General features: G+C 40.2%; 2 protein-coding genes across 2 annotated transcripts; one reads left to right on the top strand and one right to left on the bottom strand.

The window, feature by feature from the left end:
• Nucleotides 1–237: 237 nt before the first annotated feature.
• On the bottom strand, nucleotides 238–4,935 carry LOC150025957 (uncharacterized). The gene is made up of 3 exons (XM_090304838.1): nucleotides 2,347–4,935; nucleotides 2,010–2,283; nucleotides 238–1,433 (listed from the first exon to the last, which is right to left on the bottom strand). Exons 1-3 carry the CDS (start codon nucleotides 4,933–4,935, stop codon nucleotides 238–240), a joined length of 4,059 nt encoding a protein of 1,352 aa, XP_090160964.1.
• A 16,108-nt stretch (nucleotides 4,936–21,043) lies between these two features.
• LOC137829628 (monothiol glutaredoxin-S1) lies at nucleotides 21,044–21,498 on the top strand. Its single transcript, XM_068636478.2, has one exon. The coding sequence runs from the start codon at nucleotides 21,103–21,105 to the stop codon at nucleotides 21,418–21,420; it is 318 nt and encodes a 105-aa protein (XP_068492579.1). The 5' UTR covers nucleotides 21,044–21,102; the 3' UTR covers nucleotides 21,421–21,498.
• Nucleotides 21,499–21,948: the final 450 nt, after the last annotated feature.

The following is a 21,948-nucleotide window of genomic DNA, read 5'->3' as shown; positions in this document are numbered from 1 at the left end:
GTGTGGTAGTTTGGGGGGTGCACCTGTATGCCCAAAGTACCTCGATCAGCTCTTCGGTCCATCGGCCTTTTGCTTTGCCCAGACGCTTCTTCAGCTCGTTGAGTATGACCTTGTTTGCGGCCTCGGCCTGCCCATTGGTTTGTGGGTGTTCCACCGAGGCCGTGATGGATTTGATGCCCAGGTCGTCATAGAAGGACTGTAGGCCTCGGTCGATAAACTGTCGGCCATTGTCAGTCACTATTGTGTGCGGGACGCCGAATCGGCACACAATGCTCCTCCATACGAAGTTTTGTACATTCTTCGCTGAGATGGAGGCGAGAGGATCGGCCTCGATCCATTTTGTGAAGTAGTCGACTCCCACCAGGAGGAATTTGGTCTGCCCCTTCCCTGGGGAGAATGGACCGATAATGTCCATCCCCCATATGGCGAACGGCCACGGGGAGATGATGTGTGCAGTTCTTCCGGCTTGGTGTGTAGGAGGGGGCCGAATTCTTGGCACTTGGCACATTTCTTTACGTATTCGGCACAATCGCCCTGTACGGTCGGCCAGTAGTAGCCGACTCTCAAGACCTTGGCGGCCATAGTCCTTGCCCCGACGTGATTTCCGCAGACTCCTTCATGAATCTCGGCCAGGATGTACTCGGCCCTTTTGCTGGTTATGCATTTTAGCAGGGGGGTTGAGTAGCCTCTCCGATACAACTCTTCGTTGATCATGGTGTACCGGGCGCATTGTTGCTTCATCGCCTTCTCTTGGCCGGCCGTGCACGTGCCGTCCGTCAGGTATTGGATGATGGGTGTCATCCAACTGCCGGCCTCAGCCTCTTCTTCCTCTACAGCTAGGCACTCGGCCTCGGCCTCGGCCTCCGTCACACTTGGGTGTCTCAGCCATATTTGTATGACCGACCTCTGATGGCTCTTCTTTTTGGTGACCGAGAGCTTGGACAGGATGTCGGCCCTCTTGTTGTCCTCCCTCGGTATGTGTTGCACAGGTGCTTTGCTGAAGCGGGCGATACTGTTTTTGGCCGCGTGGTAGTATCGCTGCAGCAAAGGTTCTTTAACCTCGAAATCTCCATTGACTTGGCCGACCATCACCTGGGAGTCGTTTTTGCATGTAACCTCGCGTGCTCCCATGTCGTAGGCTAGGTTCAGCCCGGCCAGCAAGGCCTCGTACTCGGCCTGGTTGTTGGTCGCCCGAAATCCGAACTGGAGGGCTTGTTCCAAAAGGAGGTCGCCCGGCCCCTCCAGGACGACTCCCGCTCCACACGCTGTTTTATTTGAGGAGCCGTCCACGTAGAGAGTCCAGCCGGCTGAGGGGGTGGGCAGTGGTGTCAGCTCGGCCGAGAAGTCGGCCAAGCACTGAGACTTGATGGCGCCTCTCGGCTCATAACGTATGTCGAACTCGGAGAGTTCGACCGACCATCCTATCATCCTCCCTGCAAGGTCCGGTTTAGATAAAATTTTAAAAATAGGGTAGTCGGTTCTTACAGTTATGGAGTGATTTTGGAAGTATGGGCGCATCCGTCTTGCCGTGAGGACGAGTGCGAGAGCCACCTTCTGAATCATCTGATACCGGGTCTCGGCCGAGTGGAGGGTTCGGCTGACAAAGTATATGGGTCGCTCCTCGCCCTCGGCTTCCTGCACTAGGGCAGCGCTGACTGCTTCTTCCGAGACTGCTAGATATACCAGGATTGGGATGTCGGGTCTCGGCTTCTGGATGACGGCCGGAGATGCGAGGAACTCTTTGAATTTTTTGAAGATTTCCTCGCATTGGTCGTCCCAGACGAATTTTTTACCTTTTCGGAGCAACTGAACGATCGGCCTCGTCCTCTCGGCCAAGCGGGGGACAAACCGAGAGAGGGCGGTCAGCCGTCCTAGGAGTTGTTGCACCTCCTTCATGGTGTTCGGGCTTCTCATGCTGAGTATGGCCTGACATTTGTCGGGGTTGGCCTCTATCCCTCGGTGGGTGAGCATGAAGCCTAGGAACTTTCCTCCCTCCACCCCGAAGGTACATTTTTCGGGGTTGAGTTTCATGTTGACTCCCCTAAGGGCCTTGAAGACCTCGTCCAGATCCTTCAGATGTTGCTCGAACGAGTCGGACTTCACGACTATGTCGTCCACATAGACTTCTACCGCCCGGCCTATCAGATCCTTGAAAATTTTGTCCATGTGGCGCTGGTAGGTCGCCCCGGCGTTCTTGAGGCCGAACGGCATGACCTCGTAGTAGTAGTTGGCATCGGCCATCATGAAGGCCGTCTTCTCCTTGTCCCGCGGGTGCATGCTTATCTGGTTATAGCCAGAGTAAGCATCCAGGAAGCTCATAATTTTGTGGCCGGCCGCCCCATCCACCAGGCGGTCAATGTTCGGGAGGGGGTAGGTGTCCTTCGGGCATGCGCTGTTGATGTTTCTGTAGTCGACGCACATCCTCCAGTTACCGTTAGGCTTGGTAACCATGACGACGTTGGCCAGCCATGTCGTATATCGGGCCTCCCTTATGAATCCGACCGACAGGAGCTTTCCGGCCTCCTCCTTCGCCGCGAGTCGTTTTTCGTCGCCCAAGTCCCTCTTCTTTTGGGAGATCGGGCGAGCTTCCTTGAATATGGACAGCCGATGGGTGATGACATCCGGGCTGACTCCCGGCATGTCGGCCGGCGTCCATGCGAACATGTCGACATTCTTTTTTAGCGCGGCGTGCATGACCTCGGCCTCGGCCGCCGCCAAGGCTGTCCCTACAGCCGTGTTGTGCTCTTCGTCGAGGAGGGGGACCCTCCTCAGCTCCTCTCTTGCCTCTAGCCTGTCCTCGGTTGTCCAGGGATCGAGGTCTACTAGTGCCACGGTTGGCTGGGCCTCTTGCAGCCGGTCCTTCCTGGGGGAGCGGTCCTTTCGGGAGGACTTTCTCGCCCGAAGGGGAGAGGTGTCTGCCCTTAGAGGCTCCACCCGGAGGCTCTCGGCGTAGCACTCTCGTGCTTCTTTCTGGTCCACGTGGACTGTGAGAATGTCTCCTGTCTTTGAAGGGAATTTCATTGCGAGGTGGGGGGTTGATACTATGGCCATCAGCCGGTTGATGGATGGTCGGCCGAGGAGGATGTTGTAGGAGGTGTTGGCGTCGATGACCAGGTACCGGATTTTGATGGTCCTGGTGTTCCTCCCTTCTCCGAAGGTGGTGTACAAGTCGATATATCCCTTGGTACCCACTCTCTCGCCCGAGAATCCTACCACGTGGTCGTCGTATGGCATCATCTCGGCCTCGGTCATTCTCATGGCCTTGAAAGTTTTCCAGTAGAGGATATCTACCGAACTTCCTTGGTCCACGAGGGTCTTCCTTATGGTGAATCGATCTATGTCGACCGCTATCACCATCGGGTCGTCTTGCTGGCGGTAGTCCACGCCTTTAAAGTCTTCGTCCGTGAACGTGATGGGTGGCATCCTTGGTCGGAACGCCACGGCGTTTACCTGGTGTACCGCCCGGAGGTGCTTCTTCCGGGCGTTGTTTGTGCTTCCTCCCCCGGCGAAACCGCCGGCTATGGTGTTGATAACCTTTCGGTTACCTCTCCTATTGCCCTCCCTTGGGGGATCGTCCCTTCGAGGGGGGTCGGCCCTTGCGGGTTGCCGGTCGCCTCTGTTATTTTGGTTTTCTCGGCCGCGCTGGGGTGACCTCGTCCGCCTGGGTGGATCCGCCCGGCCGGGTTGGTCTCGGCCATTCCTGACGAAACGGCGGAGATGCCCAGCCTGGATAAGTTCCTCGATCTTATCCTTGAGGGCCTGACACTCGTCGGTCGAGTGTCCGGTGTTTTGATGGTACCGACACTGCTTCCTCCGGTCGGCATTATTTGGGCTGGCTACCTTCCTTGGGGGAGGGATCAACTCGGCGTTGAGGGCCTCGTCCAAGATCCTCCCTCTCTCAGCCGTCAACGGCGTGTATCTCGAGAATCGAATTGGTCGGTCTCGATTCTCCCGTCGCCGGTCAGTTCTCTGTATCGGCCGCGCCTGGCGGTCCTTTTCTTCCTTCCTTTCTCCGCCGGCCTCGGCACGGGCCTGGTTGCGGAACTCTCTTAGTTCCTCCAGCTGCATGTACTTAGCGGCTCTCTTTCTCAGCTCATCCAGGCTGTCGGCCGGTTGCGTGCATAGGTTGTCGGCAAAGGGCCCCGGGCGCAGGGCCGTCAGCATGTGGTGCATGGCGACATCCGGACTCAGATTTCGGATGTTCATCGCCACTTTACTGAACCTATCCACGAAGGCTCTCAACGACTCTCCCTTCAACTGGCGGATGCCTACCAGGGCGATTGAGGTCAGATGATGCGGCCGGCTGGTCGCGAACTGTGTTTTGAACTTTGCGACGAGCGTGGCAAAGCTGTCGATGTAGTTGGGTGAGAGCTTGGTGAACCAGCTAAGGGTTGCACCCTTCAAGGATGTGGGGAACACTCGGCACAAGACGGCGTCGTCCGAGGTGTAGAGACTCATATGCGTGGTGTAGGCGTCCATATGCTCGTCCGGGTCGGTCGACCCGTCATATCGGTCTCGGTTGAAGCCCTTCCACTTCTCAGGAAGTGGGACTTCGATGATGTTGTTCGTAAAGGGGTGACGGCGGTTCGGGTCGGCCGTCAGGGTCGTCCGGGTGGATCTGATTAGGCACGACTCGTCGCCCATTTCAGTCTCGCGGGGAGGGGGTCGGCCTCTCGTCCCCTCGGCCACATCCGGGTTGGGGGAAGAGGTGTAGGACTTGCCGACCACGTTCGTCGGTATGACAGAGGGTCCTCCCTCCCCCAGCTTCTTTCTCATATCTTCGTTCTCCCTGCAGAGAACTTGCAGCTCTTGCTCATTTTTCTGAGCGGCCTCCTCGGCCTTTCTTCGCATCTCGGCCATCTCCCTCTGGAGAGACAGCAGCAGCATTGTTTGGTCGGCTTCAGTCATTCTTTCCATGCTTCTTGTCGAAACCATCTACTTTTTTCCTTCAGCTAGTTTCCCTCGGCCCCACGGTGGGCGCCAATTGTTCCTGCTAGGGAGATAGGACCTAGAGAACTGTTGAAGTCTTCTTCTCCTTCCTTCGGTCGGGCAGGTGGTTGAGTGATGAACTGGGATCCTTCTCTTCCTTCTGCTTATCTTTCGGCACTCGGGACTCGGTCGTCGGGTGAACACCGGATGGTGGGGGTACCCGCGAAGGCACTCCGACGCTCAAGTCAGTAAAGCGGGTGGTTAGCTCTCAGGTAGGTGAACAGTAATAATGACATACCTTACTCCTTGGGATGCGCGCTATTTATATTATTCTAATGGGCCTACCTTGTTGGGCCCGTTTATCGAGGTAGATACCTCTTAGGGTTGCATTACCTACTTCTTGATGATGGATTAGCTTTACTGACCTTTGTTTGAGTGTTAATTGTAACAGGGTTCGGCTATCGGCCAAGTTCCCGTGGTGTGGGTCGGCCATCGGCCAAATCCTTGCGGTCTCGGTCGTCTTAGTTAAGTCTTCTAAGGTCTCGACCTTTCGGACAGTCGGCCAAGTCTTCCAAGGTCTCGGCCTGCCGGCCTGCCGGCCAAGTCTTCTAAGGTCTCGACCTTTCGGCCTGTCGGCCAAGTCTTCTAAGGCCTCAGCCAGGTTCCCCTGCTCTCGGTCAGGTTGACTGGGCATCGGGCAGCCAGGTGGGTCCCGGCCTCGCCCCGTACCGGTACAATTACACTACAAGAAATTGCTTATTTAGCTGAAAAAAAAAAAAAAAAACCTAAGGTCTTAGGTCGACACTAAATAGTGTTAAATAAGCCTTCACTATTCATGAAATTCAAATAAAATGTGAGAAAGCGTGAGTTATACCCACGCAAACTTTAAAAAAAAAAAAAAAAATAAGTTGTGTGGGTGGAACGGCCACTATTAAAAGTATAAAAATAATAAAAATTTAAATGTTTGAAGGTTTAGCCCACGCTAAATATTTTAAATTAAATTTAAACAAAGAATTAAATTCTGAAGGTGAAGCCCACGCAAACAATTAATTTTTATTTATTTGAAAATTCTTAATCGTTAAGGTTTTGAATATTTTGAGAAAATTTTAAACCGTTTTTCAGAGAGTGCATTTCATACGGGAGAAGTCTCGAATAGCCTTCAGCTTCAGCTTGAGCACTGTCATTCATAAGCAGCGTGTCAGGGAGAAGTCTCGAATAGCCTTCAGCTTCAGCTTGAGCACTGTCGTTCATAAGCAGCGTGTCAGGGAGAAGTCTCGAATAGCCTTCAGCTTCAGCTTGAGCACTGTCGTTCATAAGCAGCGTGCCACCGTGATGGAGTAGCCGTGCCACCGTGCGAACGCAAACGGAGTCTAATTATTAAAGTTGAATGATAAGTAAACAATGGAATTATAACATTACACATTTTTAATTGTTTATACCACACAATGAGGAATTAAAATTGTGTAAAATCGATTATATTTTAAATGTACAGACTAAAATCGAGAAATTAAATTATGAAAACCAACATTTTTTTAACACTAAACTGGAGGGTCAAAAGTATAATCAAACATATATTAATATCTAAAAACTTGGAATGGATTTTCTAAAAAAAGTTTACTTTGCTAAGATTTGAAGTTATATGATAAGTTATGCATGTATTAAGATGTTTAGCATTTAGTTCTTTAAAACATGACATTAAGCACCGCATAGTTGACCTAAAAATGTTAGTCTTTGTTGGGTATGAAGCCAGGACCAATTGGGTTGGGCTGACCTGACACATGTTTAGTGAGTGGGCTTAATTATTGTGTCCCTTTATTATCTCTATTTAAAGACATCATTGCGCTTGTAATTTGGTACGCAACACGAAAGAAATAAAATCTAATAGTTGCTCGTGTGGATGTAGGTTGCAGTTGGCGACCGAACCACGTTAAATCTTGTGTTATTTATTTTTTGCAGTTGATTCGTGATTGTGTGTGTTGTTTCTGTGTGCGTTTTTACTATCAACTGGTATCAAGAGCTTTGGTTCGTTCACACACTAGAGATCCGATCAGCAGAAATTAATCGACGAGACGTGAAAATTGCGACTACAGTAGTGTTCCAAAGCTAGGGTTTCGCAGAGGCGGCAGCAGCATCCCAAAGCTAGGGTTTTGCAGGGGTTGCAGCAGCGTCCCAAGGCTTAGGGTTTCACAGCGGTGCAAGGAGGAGGCTCCCAGATCTGCCTCACAACAGCGGCAAGGGCAGTGGGGACTGCGACTAGGTCTGTTGGTGAGTGATTTTGGGTGGTGCAATTTTTGTGTTCTTGATTTAAAAAAAAAAAAGATTGCCAAGATCTGAAATCAGTTGTACCGAGTATCTCGTCTAGTCATTTGAGATGACAGAAGAAGGGAGGTTCTGAATTGAAAAATTCGATGGTATAGATTTCAGTTTGTGGAAAATGCAAATTGAGGATTTGCTAGTTCAAAAAGATTTGGACGTGGCTTTGGATGACAAGCCAGAAAAGATGTCTAATGCAGAGTGGGCAGGTTTGGATCGGAAAGTTATGTCCGTTATCCGACTCTCTTTGAGTAAGAATGTTGCGTTCAACATTTTGAAGGAGAAGACAACGAAAGGTATCATGGAAGCATTGTCTAACATGTACGAGAAGCCATCTGCTGCAAACAAGGTGTTTCTGATTAAAGAATTGGTAAACACAAGGATGAAGGAAGATAGTTCAGTTACTGAGCACATCAATAAAACGAATTCGATCTTAGCCAGACTTATGTCAGTGGGCATTAAGTTCGATAATGAAGTTCAAGCTTTACTACTGTTATCGTCTTTGCCTGACAGTTGATCCGGAACGGTTACAGCAGTTACCAGTTCAGCGGGATCCAATGGATTCACTTTTGAGAAGATTCGTGATTTCATTCTTGGCGAGGATATCCGAAGAAGGAGTTCTGGGGAATTATCTAGTGAATCGCTATATGTCATGAGAGGTAAGAGAAATATCAAAGATAGTGGGAGCAAGAACAAAGGAAGGAGTCAGTCAAAGACTTGGGATTGCTCAAGTGTAACATGTTGGAACTGCAAGGAGGTGGGGCATTTCAGGAATCAATGCCCAAATGATAAACAAGTCAGAATTGTAGAAGATTCCGCGGACGAGGACCTCTTAGTCTGTTGCGCGGAGAGTAGTGTGGATTCCTGGGTCATGGATTCTGGTGCTTCATTTCATGCTACCCACAACAGTGAAGCATTGCAGAATCTAGTTATAGGGGACTTTGGAAAGGTAAGACTAGCGGACAATAGAACTCTAAAGGTAACGGGCATGGGTGACATAGTGTTGAAGACACCAGTTGGTTTTTGGACTTTGAAGAATGTCAGAGTTGTTCCAAGCTTAACAAAAAGTGTGATTTCTGTTAGGCAGTTGGATAAACAGGGACATGAAGTGAAGTTCGGAAATCAGCAATGGAAGGTTGTCAAGGGAAATCTTGTCATGGCCTGCGGAAGAAAGAAAGGTTCGTTGTATATGGTCGGATTACCGTATGAGGGAGTGACCATCCCAGGTCATAAGATAAACAAAGTCCGGTTCACAGAATCTCGTGGGCAGAAGAGGGTTGTCTTTACAAGAGAGAAACCCAGAGCCACAGGTCAGATTCAAGATGAACGAGCATGGAAAGGTTTAGGTAGACCAGTCAGAGGTACTTGTGGCAGTGGGAGCACGGGTCGTGCTTCAGCTAAAGTTCCTAAACGACAGTGGGTTAGGAGAACCAGTATTCCAGTGGTTGAAACTTCTCCAGAAAATTTCTTGTTGAATATGGAAAGTGTTTGTTCTCAGGTTGTTCCAGGATCTGGCAGTTCCTGTAAGTGGGAGTCAGTATGAATAGAGAACGGGAATATGAAGAGTGTTTGTTCTCAGGTTGTTCCAGGATCTGGCAGTTCCTGTAAGTGGGAGTCAGTAGGAACAGAGAACGGGTATATGGAGAGTGTTTGTTCTCAGGTTGTTTCAGGATCCGACAGTTCCTGTAAGTGGGAGTCGGTAGGAACAGAGAACGGGTCAGTGACTGACGTGTTGAAACTCAGGGGAGTTTTAACGAAGTCTTCAAAATGATTAAGAAGGTTGGTGGCAACTAGAGGTAGAACATTGAGTTTCGTCGACAGATTACAGAAGTACATGTACACAGTTGAAGCGTAGGTGAACATTGTTCCGTGGCTTTAAATGGGAGATTGTTGGGTATGAAGCCAGGACCAATTAGGTTGGGTTGACTAGACACATGTTTAGTGAGTGAGCTTAATTATTGTGTCCCTTTATTATCTCTATTTAAAGACATCATTGTGTTTGTAATTTGGTACGCAACACGAAAGAAATAAAATCTAATAGTTGCTCGTGTGGATGTAGGTTGTAGTTGGCGACCGAACCACGTTAATTCTTGTGTTGTTTATTTTCTGCAGTTGATTCATGATTGTGTGTGTTGTTTCCACGTACGTTTTTACTATCAGTCTTAACTATATTAGAAAATGTTATTAATTATTTATACAAATAACAATAATGAGAAAATATCAGTAAATATATATATATATATATCAAAACTTTAATTCTAAATTTTTGTACAGAAAATAATATATTTTAAGCCAATATATCAATCACAAATTTTGCTTCATGAATTAAAATATTTACTTCATTAATAATAGTTATTATTTATGAACAATATTTAAGCAGATTTGGATTTAGAGATTTCCATGCTATAATTGTTTCCAACACTTCAGAAATAAAGTCTTAAAACACTATTAGATAAAACAAAAGCAACTTATTTCATCTATAAAAAAAAAAGAATTTGTAATTAATTTAAATAATGATTTTAAAAAAATAATATAGGGAGAGAGAATTATTGTGAATTATTTAAACTAGTTTTAAAAATAATATATGTGTGAATTATTTTTCTATTTCGAAAGGTTTTAAACTTTTTTTTCAAGTTACAAGGACATTTAATTTATTCACATATATATATATATATATTAATTTTTTAAGATGTATCATATTAAGTGTTCTCGTCGGTTGACTTTTTCGCTGATTGACTCTCGTGAGAAGTTTCACTTTTGATTTGTCTCCTCTAAAATCTTTTCTACGTCTTCTCTTTGCACTGGAATGTGGCTTCGTTGAAACAGAGGAGACTCTACCTGTTGATCACACTCCGATGATCAAGTGAGTGAGAGATTACTAAAATCAAATAAGTATTCAATCTTAGTCTCAGAAACAACGTACATTTACGGGGGGCTCAAGCCCCTTTTATAACTACTCTCATAATAGTTTTCTCTCATGAGAATCTTATCTCTACTGGAAGAATAAAACAATAACAGGAAAATCACCTGCCAACGGGGCACCACTTCAGGTGTAACAGCAGGAAAATATTATGTTTTATGTGGGCACCCTTACTTACGATGCTTCTCTTATTTAAAAACTTTATCTTTTCAACCAACAACTGTATGCTTGTATTTACGTATCTTAACAACCACACACACTTATCTATTAGGTTAAAAAACATATTCTGCTAATAATCTTATTTTAATATATAACAAAAATATTATTTTAATTAGTCTCTAACGGGCTTATCAACATAATTTGGCCAAATTCGTGACCCACCCTTTGGGCCCAACAACCGAGCTGACCTACTCACACCTGTGCACCGAACATCCGAGCACTCTGTCTAGACTTAAAAAATACAAAATGTTTAATAAAACTACAAGATTAATTTTATGTACAATGTATGTTATATACATATTCAAAAATCTTATCAATTATTTTTTCATGCACTTATAAAATATCAAAGATTATTTTGATAAAATGAATATTAATGTATAAAATTATAAATATTCTAATGTTCAAGACGGATGCATATGTCCTAGAACTTAGGTACGAAGTGCATAAAATTTGTTTTTTTTCCCTTTAGCATAGGTAGAGTATTAGGCAATTTATGGTGAAAATTTTCAAGTACTATAAATTGACTCATGTTCATGAGATTGAAGAGGTGTTTAGGCTAATAATAATTGTACCTTATAGGCTGAGGGACCTATATAGTATCTATGATTAAATGCACAATTGCTGACGTGTTGGTGATCTCCAAATGTCTTTAAGTCTCCTTCCCTCAATACTAATGCTCGTTCGGTCGAGAGTACATGTGATTGCACTCTGACGCTCAAGTTAGTGCTAGGATTTAGGTATACTTTTATAGAATGTAAAAAAACGTACCTTACTTCTCCACAAAAGGACTATTTATAGTGCTTGGTTTATGGGTTTTGTTCCTTATGGGCTGGATTAGTTGTTAACTAACGTGCACGGCGGTTCCTTCATATCTAAGGTGTATCTTTCAGTTTATTCGGTTTTGTTTGTTACGTTAGAGATAATTTGTTACATTGGAGATATTTTCCGCACATTCTGAAACGTGGGTTGACTCATTCAACGTCATCATGTTGTTGTTGGACTTTTATTTCTATTCTTTTATGTTGATTGACTCGGGTGTCCGGTGACCGAGACTGAGACAAGGACGTTCCCATGTGTGTCTTATGATCGTCATCTCGAAGGGGCAAGGGACGAAGGTCTTCGCCCGAATCTATGCAGGCTTCGTCAAGACGGGGGTCTAAATCAATAAGTGCAATCATGTGCTCTCTCGTGCTTTAGTCACGAGACTGTCTTTCGGTCGATCGTCCTGATCTTTCACGAGACCGACCGCATGGTGATGCTCTATATAGTCTTCGGGTTGGTTCAACCTTTAGACTTGCGACATAACATTCGCGAGTAACTTTCTGATCTACATGGATCGTGACGATATCTCCCGTCGTTGATGAAAACTTCATGGCTAGGTGAGGGGTGGAGACTATCGCTTTAAGACGATTTATGGTCGATCGTCCAAGGAGTATATTATAAGAAGTATTTGCATTAACCAATAAATATATGATCTTAATGGTTTTGCTCATACTCCCTTCTTCCCCGAATGTAGTATATAGATCAATAAATCCTCTAGTAACTACTCGCTCGCCTGAGAATCCGACAATCTGTTCATCATTCGGCTGGATTTCTATTTCATGAATCTTCATTTTCTTAGAAGTCTTCCAGTAAAGGATATCCACAAAACTACCTTGATCCACCAGGACTTTGTTGATCGCAAACTTGTCTATTTCCACTGTGATTACCATGGGGTCGTTCTGTGCAAGATCTATGGCAGTGAAATCATCGTCGGTAAAAGTAATCGAGGGCATCCTCAATCAGTTTTGGTGGGTGTGGAATGGGCCGACTGGATGGCTCGAATATGTTTCTTTCTAGCTGAGTTAGAGCATCCACCTCCCGTAAAACCTCCAACTATGATGTTGACTTCTTGTCCAGGTACGTCGAGTGAGACTGGTCCGACAATAGTGTTAATAACCTTTTGGACCCTACGTCTAGTCCAGTTGTTCCTCTCAGGACTTTCACTTTGCGATCACATTCTTCTTACTGGACTTTCACTTCGATTTTGTCTCGTTGAACGTTGGTTGTCATCATGTCGACGTGAGTCTCCTCGCCTAGACCTATCGTAGTTTTCTCTTTGTCCTCTGGGTGGATAGCGATCCCTCTTTGGGGACCAATACACATTGGTATTGGTCTTGATGAATCTTTGAAAGTGGTCAGCTTGATCAAGTTCTTTTATTTTATCTTTCAACGCATGGCATCATTCAGTCGTATGATCATAGTTACCGTGATACTGACAACGTTTAGCTTGGCCTGCAATGCCTCATCCAAGATTCATCCCCTCGGGACGGTAAGAGGTGTGTAATTAAGAAATTGGGGACCCTGATTTTCTCTGAATTGCTCAGACCAACCTGGCAAGGGTCGGTTGCTTCTATCTTTTTCCTTTCTTTCCCCTTGTTGGCACCTTCACTTTGATGACTTTTATGGTAGTCAATATGTTCTTCGATCTGCATGAATTTAGTGGCACGATTCCTCAATTCTTCCATATTTTTGGTTGGTCGTTTGATTAAGCTTTCAGTGAATCAGCCAAGAAGGATTACTCCGATCAGATGATGCCTGGATATCTCGGGCATCAAATTTCTTATACCCAAGCATACTTTGTTGAATCTATCAATGAATCACAACAAAAAAATCACTTTTAGCGACAACCAAATTCGATCGCTAAAAGCATTATAATCGGTCGCTAAATAAAGATGGAAGCGAAAACCCTAGTCGCAAAGCCTTTAGCGACCGAATTATAAAGTGGTTGCTAATTTGAAACCAAAATTTTGGTGGCTAAATCGGTCGCAAAAAATTTGGTTACCAAAATTCAGGAACCAAATTAGCAACCGAAATTCCGATGACTAAATCGGTTGCAGAAAATTTGGTCACCAAAATTCAGAGACCAAATTAGTGACCAAACTTTTATAAAAAAAATCGGTGGCTAAATCGGTGACTGAAATAGAAGGTGATAGCAACCACCATTTTTAGTCGCTAATGGATTAAAATAATTAATTAAAAAAAATTGGTGGCTAATTCGATGGCTAAATGGAGACTCCTATAGCGACAAATTTGATTTCGGTGACTAAATATTTTTTTTAACTACAACGACCGATTTTATTTCGGTCGCTAAACAACATCTTTGTAGATATAGCGACCAAATCGGTTTCGGTGACTATTTTTATATGTATTATTAATATCTATTTAAAATGGTATTTTGATCATTTTATAAAAAATATTAAAACCTGCTTATAGATACTCAAAATTCAATCAAACTAAACAAGAATGAACTTTAAAAAATATTCTAAAAAATATAGCATATATAAATATACTAATACATAAAACTTTCTCCTGTGAAAATCAAGGAACATACTAAAAAACTAAACTTAAGCTTCCCCATAAAAAAAATACAAAAAAAGGTATCAATAACAAAACAGTAAAACATAAAACATGTTTAATGGGTGTACACGTTGAATCCATCTTTACTTGAATCCTCCTTATCCTAGCCAACATCAACTATTTCTTCATTTCCACGTGGCAGCTATGCAGCAATGTACCAGACGGAGCAGAGTGAAAACTCACCATCTCTGTTGCAAACGGGGCAAGGCTTTCAACACCTCTAGACTTACATTAGCTTCATTTTCCTTACCTGAAGGACAAATGTGATTCAAAGAAAAACATGACCAAGATAAAAAGCTATATGCAGAAATGTTGTCCCATACTCTAGTGCAGAAAAAGCTCAAATCCTAAGTCAAGTTATTTGAAATTTGAAATACGAACAAAATTCCAGTTCAATAGTCAAGTGAAACTTTACCACTAAGATATGTATCTATATCTTCAGCTGGTAGTTAAAAAACAACACCATTTCCATCAGTAGTGAGTGAAAGACCTTTCACAACCTCCACCTTCTCTTCAGGCAAGAATCTCCTCAAGATTCCATAGGCATGCATATGTTAGCAATGACACAACTGAGTTCATTAAATAAATGAAAGTATGCAGCTGCATAATTGGTGAACTTGTTTCAATTATTTTCAAAATATAAGATGAGAATTAAAATAATCAAAGTTCAATTACTTCAAGGTAGTAGCTGTACAAGGAGTAATTTGGAGAGATGCATATATTTGACACATAAATAGACTTAGTTTAAAATTCTTCTCTAAACTGTAGTTCATACAAGATATTAATCCACTCACCTACACAACATATTCATATACATGACCTCAAAACTTGTGAGAAGCTTTTCCAATACTTAACTTCGTTTGAAATTGTCCAATCATTTCATTATCCTGGTGAGACTACAAGAGTTGAGAAAAGGAAATATAAAGCAAGAAAGCAATTAACTTGATGATAAAGAAAGCATGTCAGGAGGAGCATTACAAAGCACCAGTCTGAAAATACTTCCTAATGTTTCGGTATGGCGGAAAAATATTCCACATGTCGTCAATCTCTGACAAGCCAAAAAGATAACTCGAAAAAAAAAATATAAAACCTAGCTCCTAGCATTCATTATCATATTCATCAAGTAGCCAGTTATTCTTAATATTAAAATAATAATTATGAAAAATTATCATACTGGATTTTTTAAAAGATTTTGGACACATAAGCAAGGATAACTCATTATCAGTTCTTTGACAAAATAATTCAACCACAAGTAGGATAGTGCAAAAGTTCAAAGTTCAATTGTACGAGTTTAAAAAACAAAAGAAATTAAATCAACCACTGACCTGTGCTAAAGTTATGATATGGATGATCTTCATCACTAAGATGCTTCTGAAGCTTTATAGATTGTAATGTTTTAGGGGGAAGGGGGAGACCAAGAGAGATTAGGAACATTTCTCCATAAGAGGATTAAAAACACAATTTGGAAACAAGCTCATTCCTAAATCCTAACCATGAGAAAATCAAAGAAAAAATGAAGAAGAACGAACCGCAGAAGAACGAAGAAGAAGACGATGACTACCATGAGCTTGAGTAGCACGTGAATTGGAAGAAGGAATCGAAAAAGAACCAAACCATGGAAGCATTTGAAGAAAACTATCAATGTGTGGGCGGATCTGGGAGTAGTTTTGGAGTTCGAGGGGATTTGGGATTTGGAATACGCTTTGGAGGATGAAATTTGGGATTAAGGATTTTTGAGGTTTTGGGTTTTGCTGGAACGTGAGGTTGGAAGGCGTTTAAAATTTCTATAATAGTAGTTAATATTTTTGTAATAGAAAAAATTACACACTTTTATCTACATTTATTTTAACTTTAATAGCAGTTTTAGTAAACTTTTTTATTTTAATTATATTTATTATTTTGTATTCACATTTAAGAACATGTATTTTTAGTAATGATGATTTAGTTTTATATTTACATTTATAATCTATCATTCATCTTCATTACTAATTAATTTTTAAATCTCTTTATCATTGTCACATTCAACCTATTTATTTATTATTATTATTATCATTATTATTATTATTAAACAATTATATTTAGCGACCGAAAAAAAAATTGGTGGCTAAAAGATGAACATATTTGGTGAGTAATTCGGTGACAAAAATAAACAATTATATTTAGCGACCAAAAGAAAATCGGTGGCTAAAAAGTAAACATTTTCGGTGACTAATTCAGTGGCAAAAATAAACAATTACATTTAGCGACTGAAAGAATATCGGTGGCTAAAAAATAAACATTTTCGGTCGCTAATTCGGTGACAAAAATAAACAATTACATTTAGCGACTGAAAGAAAATCGGTGGCTAAAAAATAAACATTTTTGGTCGTTAATTCGGTCGCAGATATATTTTTTCCAATTTATTGAAAACAGCCACCACTTTAGCGACCAATGGTTTTGTCACTCTCATGTTCAGTCGCTAAACTAACTAACATCATTAACAATTCATTCAGTCGCTATTTCGATTGCAGATTTGAGACTGAGAATATTTAGTGGCAATTTCGATCGCAGATTTGAGACTGAGAATATTTAGTGACAATTTCGGTCGTAAATTGCGACCACTAATTTTCGGTCGCTGAATTCGGTGACTAAATGGTCATTTTCTTGTAGTGAATGCTCGTAAGGACTCTCCCTTTTTCTTGTTTTACCTTAAGGAGGGATATGGATGAAGTATGATGTGGTCGACTTGTCGCATATTGCGTGATGAATTTTGGTGCTAAGACTTTGAAATTTCCCACGAAGTTGGGAGGAAGACCGGTGAACCAACCTAATGGTCCCTCTTGGAGAGAGGTAGGAAAAACCTTACACTATACTGACTTGTTGGTTGTATATAAGGATATTTGTGTATTGAAGACATTCAAGTGTTCGTTCGGGTCGATGGAACAGTTTGATGGTTAACCCTTTCCATTTGGCGGGAAATGGTGTGTCAATAATCTCATCTGTGAACGGGTGTACTCTTGGGTCCTCTTCATCATTCGGGATATGATTGTTTCTGGAGCTTTGGTGAGTTTGATGGGTTTGAAGAGTTGGTGCGGGTGGATATGTTTGATGGGTTGGATGGGTTTGATGGGTTGGTGGTGCTCGGGGATTGTTCTTTCTACTCATGTCCATCAAGTCATTGCTGCAAACATTTATTTTGTTCTTTCAAAAGGGACATCTCTTCCTCATGTCGATGTCGATCCTCCTCAATACGTAGTTGATCTGCAATCCCCTTTTGTCGCAATTCCTCCATTTGTGCTTGAAGGGCTTGGATCATAGCTATCTGCTCATTTGTTGTACGATCATTGTTAGTGTTGTTCCTTGTTGATATCATTGTTGTTGGCTTCTATTTCCTACTGGAAATTGAGTAATATCTCGGCCCCACGGTGGGCACCAATTGTACATGTATAGGCTAAGGGGCCTAGATAGTACTTGTGATTGAATGCACAATTGTTGACGTGTCGATGATCTCCAAATGTCTTTAAGCCTCCTTCCTTCAATATTGATGCTCGGTCGGTCGGGAGGTGCCTGTGATTGCACTCTAACAGTCAAGTCAGTGCTAGAATTTAGGTATACTTTTATAGAATGTCAAAAACGTACCTTACTTCTCCATAGAAGGCTCTATTTATAGTGCTTGATTTATGGACTTTGTTCCTTATGGGCTGGATCAATTGTTAACTGACGTGCATGGCAGTTCCTTCATATTTGAGGTGTATCTTTTAGTTTATTCGGTTTTGTTTGTTACGTTAGAGATAGTTTGTTACGTTGGAGATATTTTTCGCATATTCCAGAATGTGGGTTGACTCATTCAATGTCATCATGTTGTTGTTGGACTTTTATTTCTATTCTTTTATGTTTTTAGACTCGAGACCGAGAAAAACTCATTTGGTACTTACCGATACAATAACAAAAATACACTATTGGTATGTTGGTTGTTTTATTTTTCTTTCAAATATGTATAAAACTATTGGCTAGTTAATTTTCTATCATAATAAATGCAAGAAGGAAGATATTTTAACTGAATTAAAATAAAAACTTTAATATCATTGTGTATATATTGAACACCTTCTTACTTAAAAAGTTGGATGGGAAGATGGTTAGTTGGAGACAAGATTTTTTTGGATGAAGAGAATTTGTGCTCTGAGTACGTGCAATGCACATGATATTTTTATATAAATGCGACCATGATTTTAAATTTTTGAATAAAAATAATTTACAAAATTACATTGTTTTGATATATGTAATTAAATATGAAAAAGTAATATGACTGATAATTCAATTTCGGTATTTAATAACAAATTAAAAAATTTAGAATGAATAAAATTTATATTCGAAAATCATAATTTCAAAGATTATTAATTTTGACACAACTTATCAAAATTAAAAATAGAATGAGAGATGATAAAAAAAAAATAGTGTAGTCGCCAAGTTTTTAATGTTGACCATGGAAAGATGTAGAGCATAACATACTTTGTCTTAAAGAATTGTATAGAACAAAAGTTTAAATATCTCACCAATAAATATCTATTCGAACAATTTGAATTTGTTACTATCAAATCTACACCCTGAAATATATTATATGCATTATCACTTTGCATTTCATGTCCTATTTGTTTTGAAAACATTCCAATTATTCACAAAACATAACATAATAAAAAAAACAAAATAATGGAATTCTAAGTTGCTTTTCTTTAGCTGTCACAATTTCAGTGTTGAACAATATGAAATCCAATGTCAACACATGTCAATTAGCACAACAAATGACTTAAGGTAGACATACAAAATAGACACAAAAACAAATTTAAGTCTAAATAACATCAATTAAGATACCAGTAACATATGAAGTAGGAAAGAGTGATTTGTACCTATCATACTTTCTATCTAACTACTTCAATTTACAAAATTTTAATATAGACTTATGTTATATTGAAAAAATCGGCTTGAAACTACAATTTTAAGAAATCAAGCACAACTAAAATAGTTTAATGAAACCAAGAGATATCAATTGACACAATACAAATCATTTTTCTTCTACTAGAGTAATCTTTAATTTATTTTGTCCAAAGCCGTGTTAGTTAGTTTTTTTTCCCTATTTTTAAGTCTCTTAATTCTTCTTTTGAAAACTTAAAAAGGTTTTATTAAAGATTATTATCTTTTCTATTCGATTATTATTTTTTGAATTTTCTCCATAAGGTTTTTCTACGCCTTATTCATTTATTGTTACTTATGGATTAGGGAGGGAATTTGAGAAAGAGGATTTATAATGATTTGATAGAAAAGTGAGATGGTTTGGATTGGGATATATTAGAGGAGATTTGTAAAAAAAGTTTATTGAAATTTGTAATTGATGTGATATTGAAAAAGATTTTTTTTAATTTTTTAAAATGCATAAAATGTAAGTTTACAAATTTGATAAATAATAAATTTTTTAAAAAACTATTAAAGAATTTATTATAAAAAATATTAAAAATATATATTAGAATTAAAATAATTTAAAATAAAAAAATAATATTAAATTAAATAAAAATATGTATTAATAATTAAAATTAATATTTTATTTATTATTTATTTTATTATTATATGAAAATTAATATTAATAATTAATAAAGAAATTGTAAGTGTTATATATATATATATATTAAAATATAGTTTACCTACATAATTATATATAATTTATTAATTTTCTTTAAAAAAATAGTGTCAATGTAGAGAAAGAGAAAATTTTAAGCATAAAAATTGTATCATTTTTCGTATTTTTACTTTTTTTTTTTCTAACTTTCTTCTTTGCTTTTATCAATGTTCTGAATATTTTTTATGTTAATTTTTCTTTTTCAGTAATCATTTTAAAAGGCTAGATTACTATTCTATTTTCTATTTTGAGAAATGTTACTTCTTCTAAGGGAGATTTTATACTTACGATTTCAGTAATGACTGTTTTTCATAACTTTTCATCTGATTTTATCATATTTATCCTAAGATATAGATTAACCCTATGCGATTGAAATAATTATTGGCACATGGCAACAACATGAAAACGTCACTTACTCCTTTAGCTACTTCTCTTCCTCCCATGGAGTTTCACCTTCACCTTTCTCTTAGATTCAACTTTCATTCCTTAATAATCAAATTTCATAGAAAAGAGTTACCTATAGAGAATTTAACCTCTGTATGAGATTAAAGTTGTCTAGAAAAGTTTCTAATTATACCAAACAAACAAAGATGCCTAAGAAAGGGTGATTGATCCTTATAAAGTTACCTAAAATTACTGGGGAAGCAAATAATGTAAACCTACTTATATCCAATACTTTTGTATTTGGAGCACATAAATAACTCAATAATATACTACCACCCATTGGAAGATTGGTAGGAATATGCCACAGTTTGCCACTGTTCGGTAAAATTCATATGCTCTAAAACGCAGAACGTCTTCTCAGCATCTTCCCCTACATAAGGCTTTCTGCTCCCATTTTCTGTGCGATCCTAGTGTATATTTTAGTGACATCTTTGGGCTAGATTAACAAAAATATACCTACCATATCACGCATATATTCTTATTAAGACATTAATTATATATATATATATATATATATATATATAGAGAGAGAGAGAGAGAGAGAGAGAGATGGGAAAAAACAAAAATCATGTGTTGAAGAAAAGATTTACTTGTAGACACAAATTAAGAAATTTCTTTCTTTTTATTTTTCTTCCAATTCAAATTTCACATTTTTCTCTCCTCCATTCCCTACAAGAGGGTAAGCTTGTATTTGGAAATCTAACATGAAAGGTACATGCAGCATATCACATCCCCGTTCAACGGAGAAGCACTCTTTGCAGCTTCTAACACGAGTCTCTCTTTAGTAAAACACAAAAGCAAACATGCTATAGATGTTGCTACATTTTTAAATCCAGGGTGCTAAATTCCCCTGCACTTGTTTTAACAATATGTTAGTGACTAAAGATCTTTCTTTTGGATTGGCAATGGAGCTATAAGCTTAACATAGCCACGATCATGGGTTGGATACAATGAGGCGACCATAAGTTGCTCCTCATTCATTTTGGCAAAGCATATGGGTGGTTACCATCAAACAATCAAGGAAGGAATATTAGGAATTCACTAACTACAAAACTTTTAGAACCTTTTTTTAGATGTTATTCTACATGCACAGCTACCAGAATAAACCAGCTGAAGCTAATATAAATAGACCTTCTCTGGAGCTCAAGTTCAACAGAGCAAAACAAAAATTCTTCAAGCCCCTTGTACCGTAGTTAAGAGTTAACCTTTAAAATACTCAGATTTTGTGGCAATGGACTTACTGGCATCTTTGTATGCTGATAAGCCAGTGGTGATCTTCAGCAAGAGCAATTGCTGCATTAGCCATTCTGTGAAGGCTCTCATACGCAGCTTTGGTGCCAACATGAACGTTATAGAGGTTGACAACATGGCAAATGGACAGCAAATAGAGAGGGCACTGATTCAGCTGGGTTGTCGCCCAACTGTACCAGCAGTGTTCATTGGACAACAACTTATAGGTGGTGCTGATGAACTCATAAGGCTCAACGTCCAAAACGAGCTTGCCCAGTTGCTTTTAAGGGCTGGAGCTATATTTATTTGGAGTACATAACCATGCAATGCAAAATCACCTCAGAGGATCAAACAAAGGAGGCTCTAGTTTTCTTAAAGCTAATAATATTTCTATGTAGTTACCAGCCTAGCTATGACAACTATATATCAGGTTTAGTGATAGCTTTTTCTAGTCTGTTCGTACTCTTAATTCTTCGCTTCTTCTTCTGGTACACAACTTCATTCTCAATTTTTGTGTAATGTAAGTCAAGTCTACGCCTGACATGACCATGGGCCAAGGCATGCGCATGCTATCAAATGCAAAGCTCATTTCATTTATAAAAGGAAATATATTGTGATTTTCATAAAAGCTGGCGTTTGGATGAAAAATTAACATCGTACGAGAAAATTGACAAATACTCACCCTGCATAAAAGGCAAAAAAGTTATAAAAACGATAGCTTAGTTTTCTAAATAACATTAAGTTGGATATAGTTCAGTCAGACCAATACAAAGAGGTGAGTAATAAAAGTGTGTATAATAAAAGTGTTTGCATTTGAGTTATACTAGGTATCTCAATTCAAGTACAA

This window comes from Phaseolus vulgaris, chromosome 7 (assembly GCF_051622355.1).
Source record: "Phaseolus vulgaris cultivar YP4 chromosome 7, ASM5162235v1, whole genome shotgun sequence".
In the NCBI taxonomy this organism is placed as follows: Eukaryota; Viridiplantae; Streptophyta; class Magnoliopsida; order Fabales; family Fabaceae; genus Phaseolus; species Phaseolus vulgaris.
The sequence above is the reverse complement of the archived record's forward strand: the minus strand, read 5'-3'. Positions and strand labels throughout refer to the sequence as shown.

Bases quoted from the DNA above. Each gene is read 5' to 3' on its own strand.
- LOC150025957 (XM_090304838.1), bottom strand. From the start codon at position 4,935: ATGGTTTCGACAAGAAGCATGGAAAGAATGACTGAAGCCGACCAAACA. The intron at 2,284-2,346 runs GTGGATGGGGCG...GGCTATAACCAG, and splicing joins TCCCGAACATTGACCGCCTG to ATAAGCATGCACCCGCGGGA. The intron at 1,434-2,009 runs GTACCTTCGGGG...CGGACCTTGCAG, and splicing joins GAAACTCAACCCCGAAAAAT to GGAGGATGATAGGATGGTCG.
- LOC137829628 (XM_068636478.2), top strand. From the start codon at position 21,103: ATGGACTTACTGGCATCTTTGTATGCTGATAAGCCAGTGGTGATCTTC.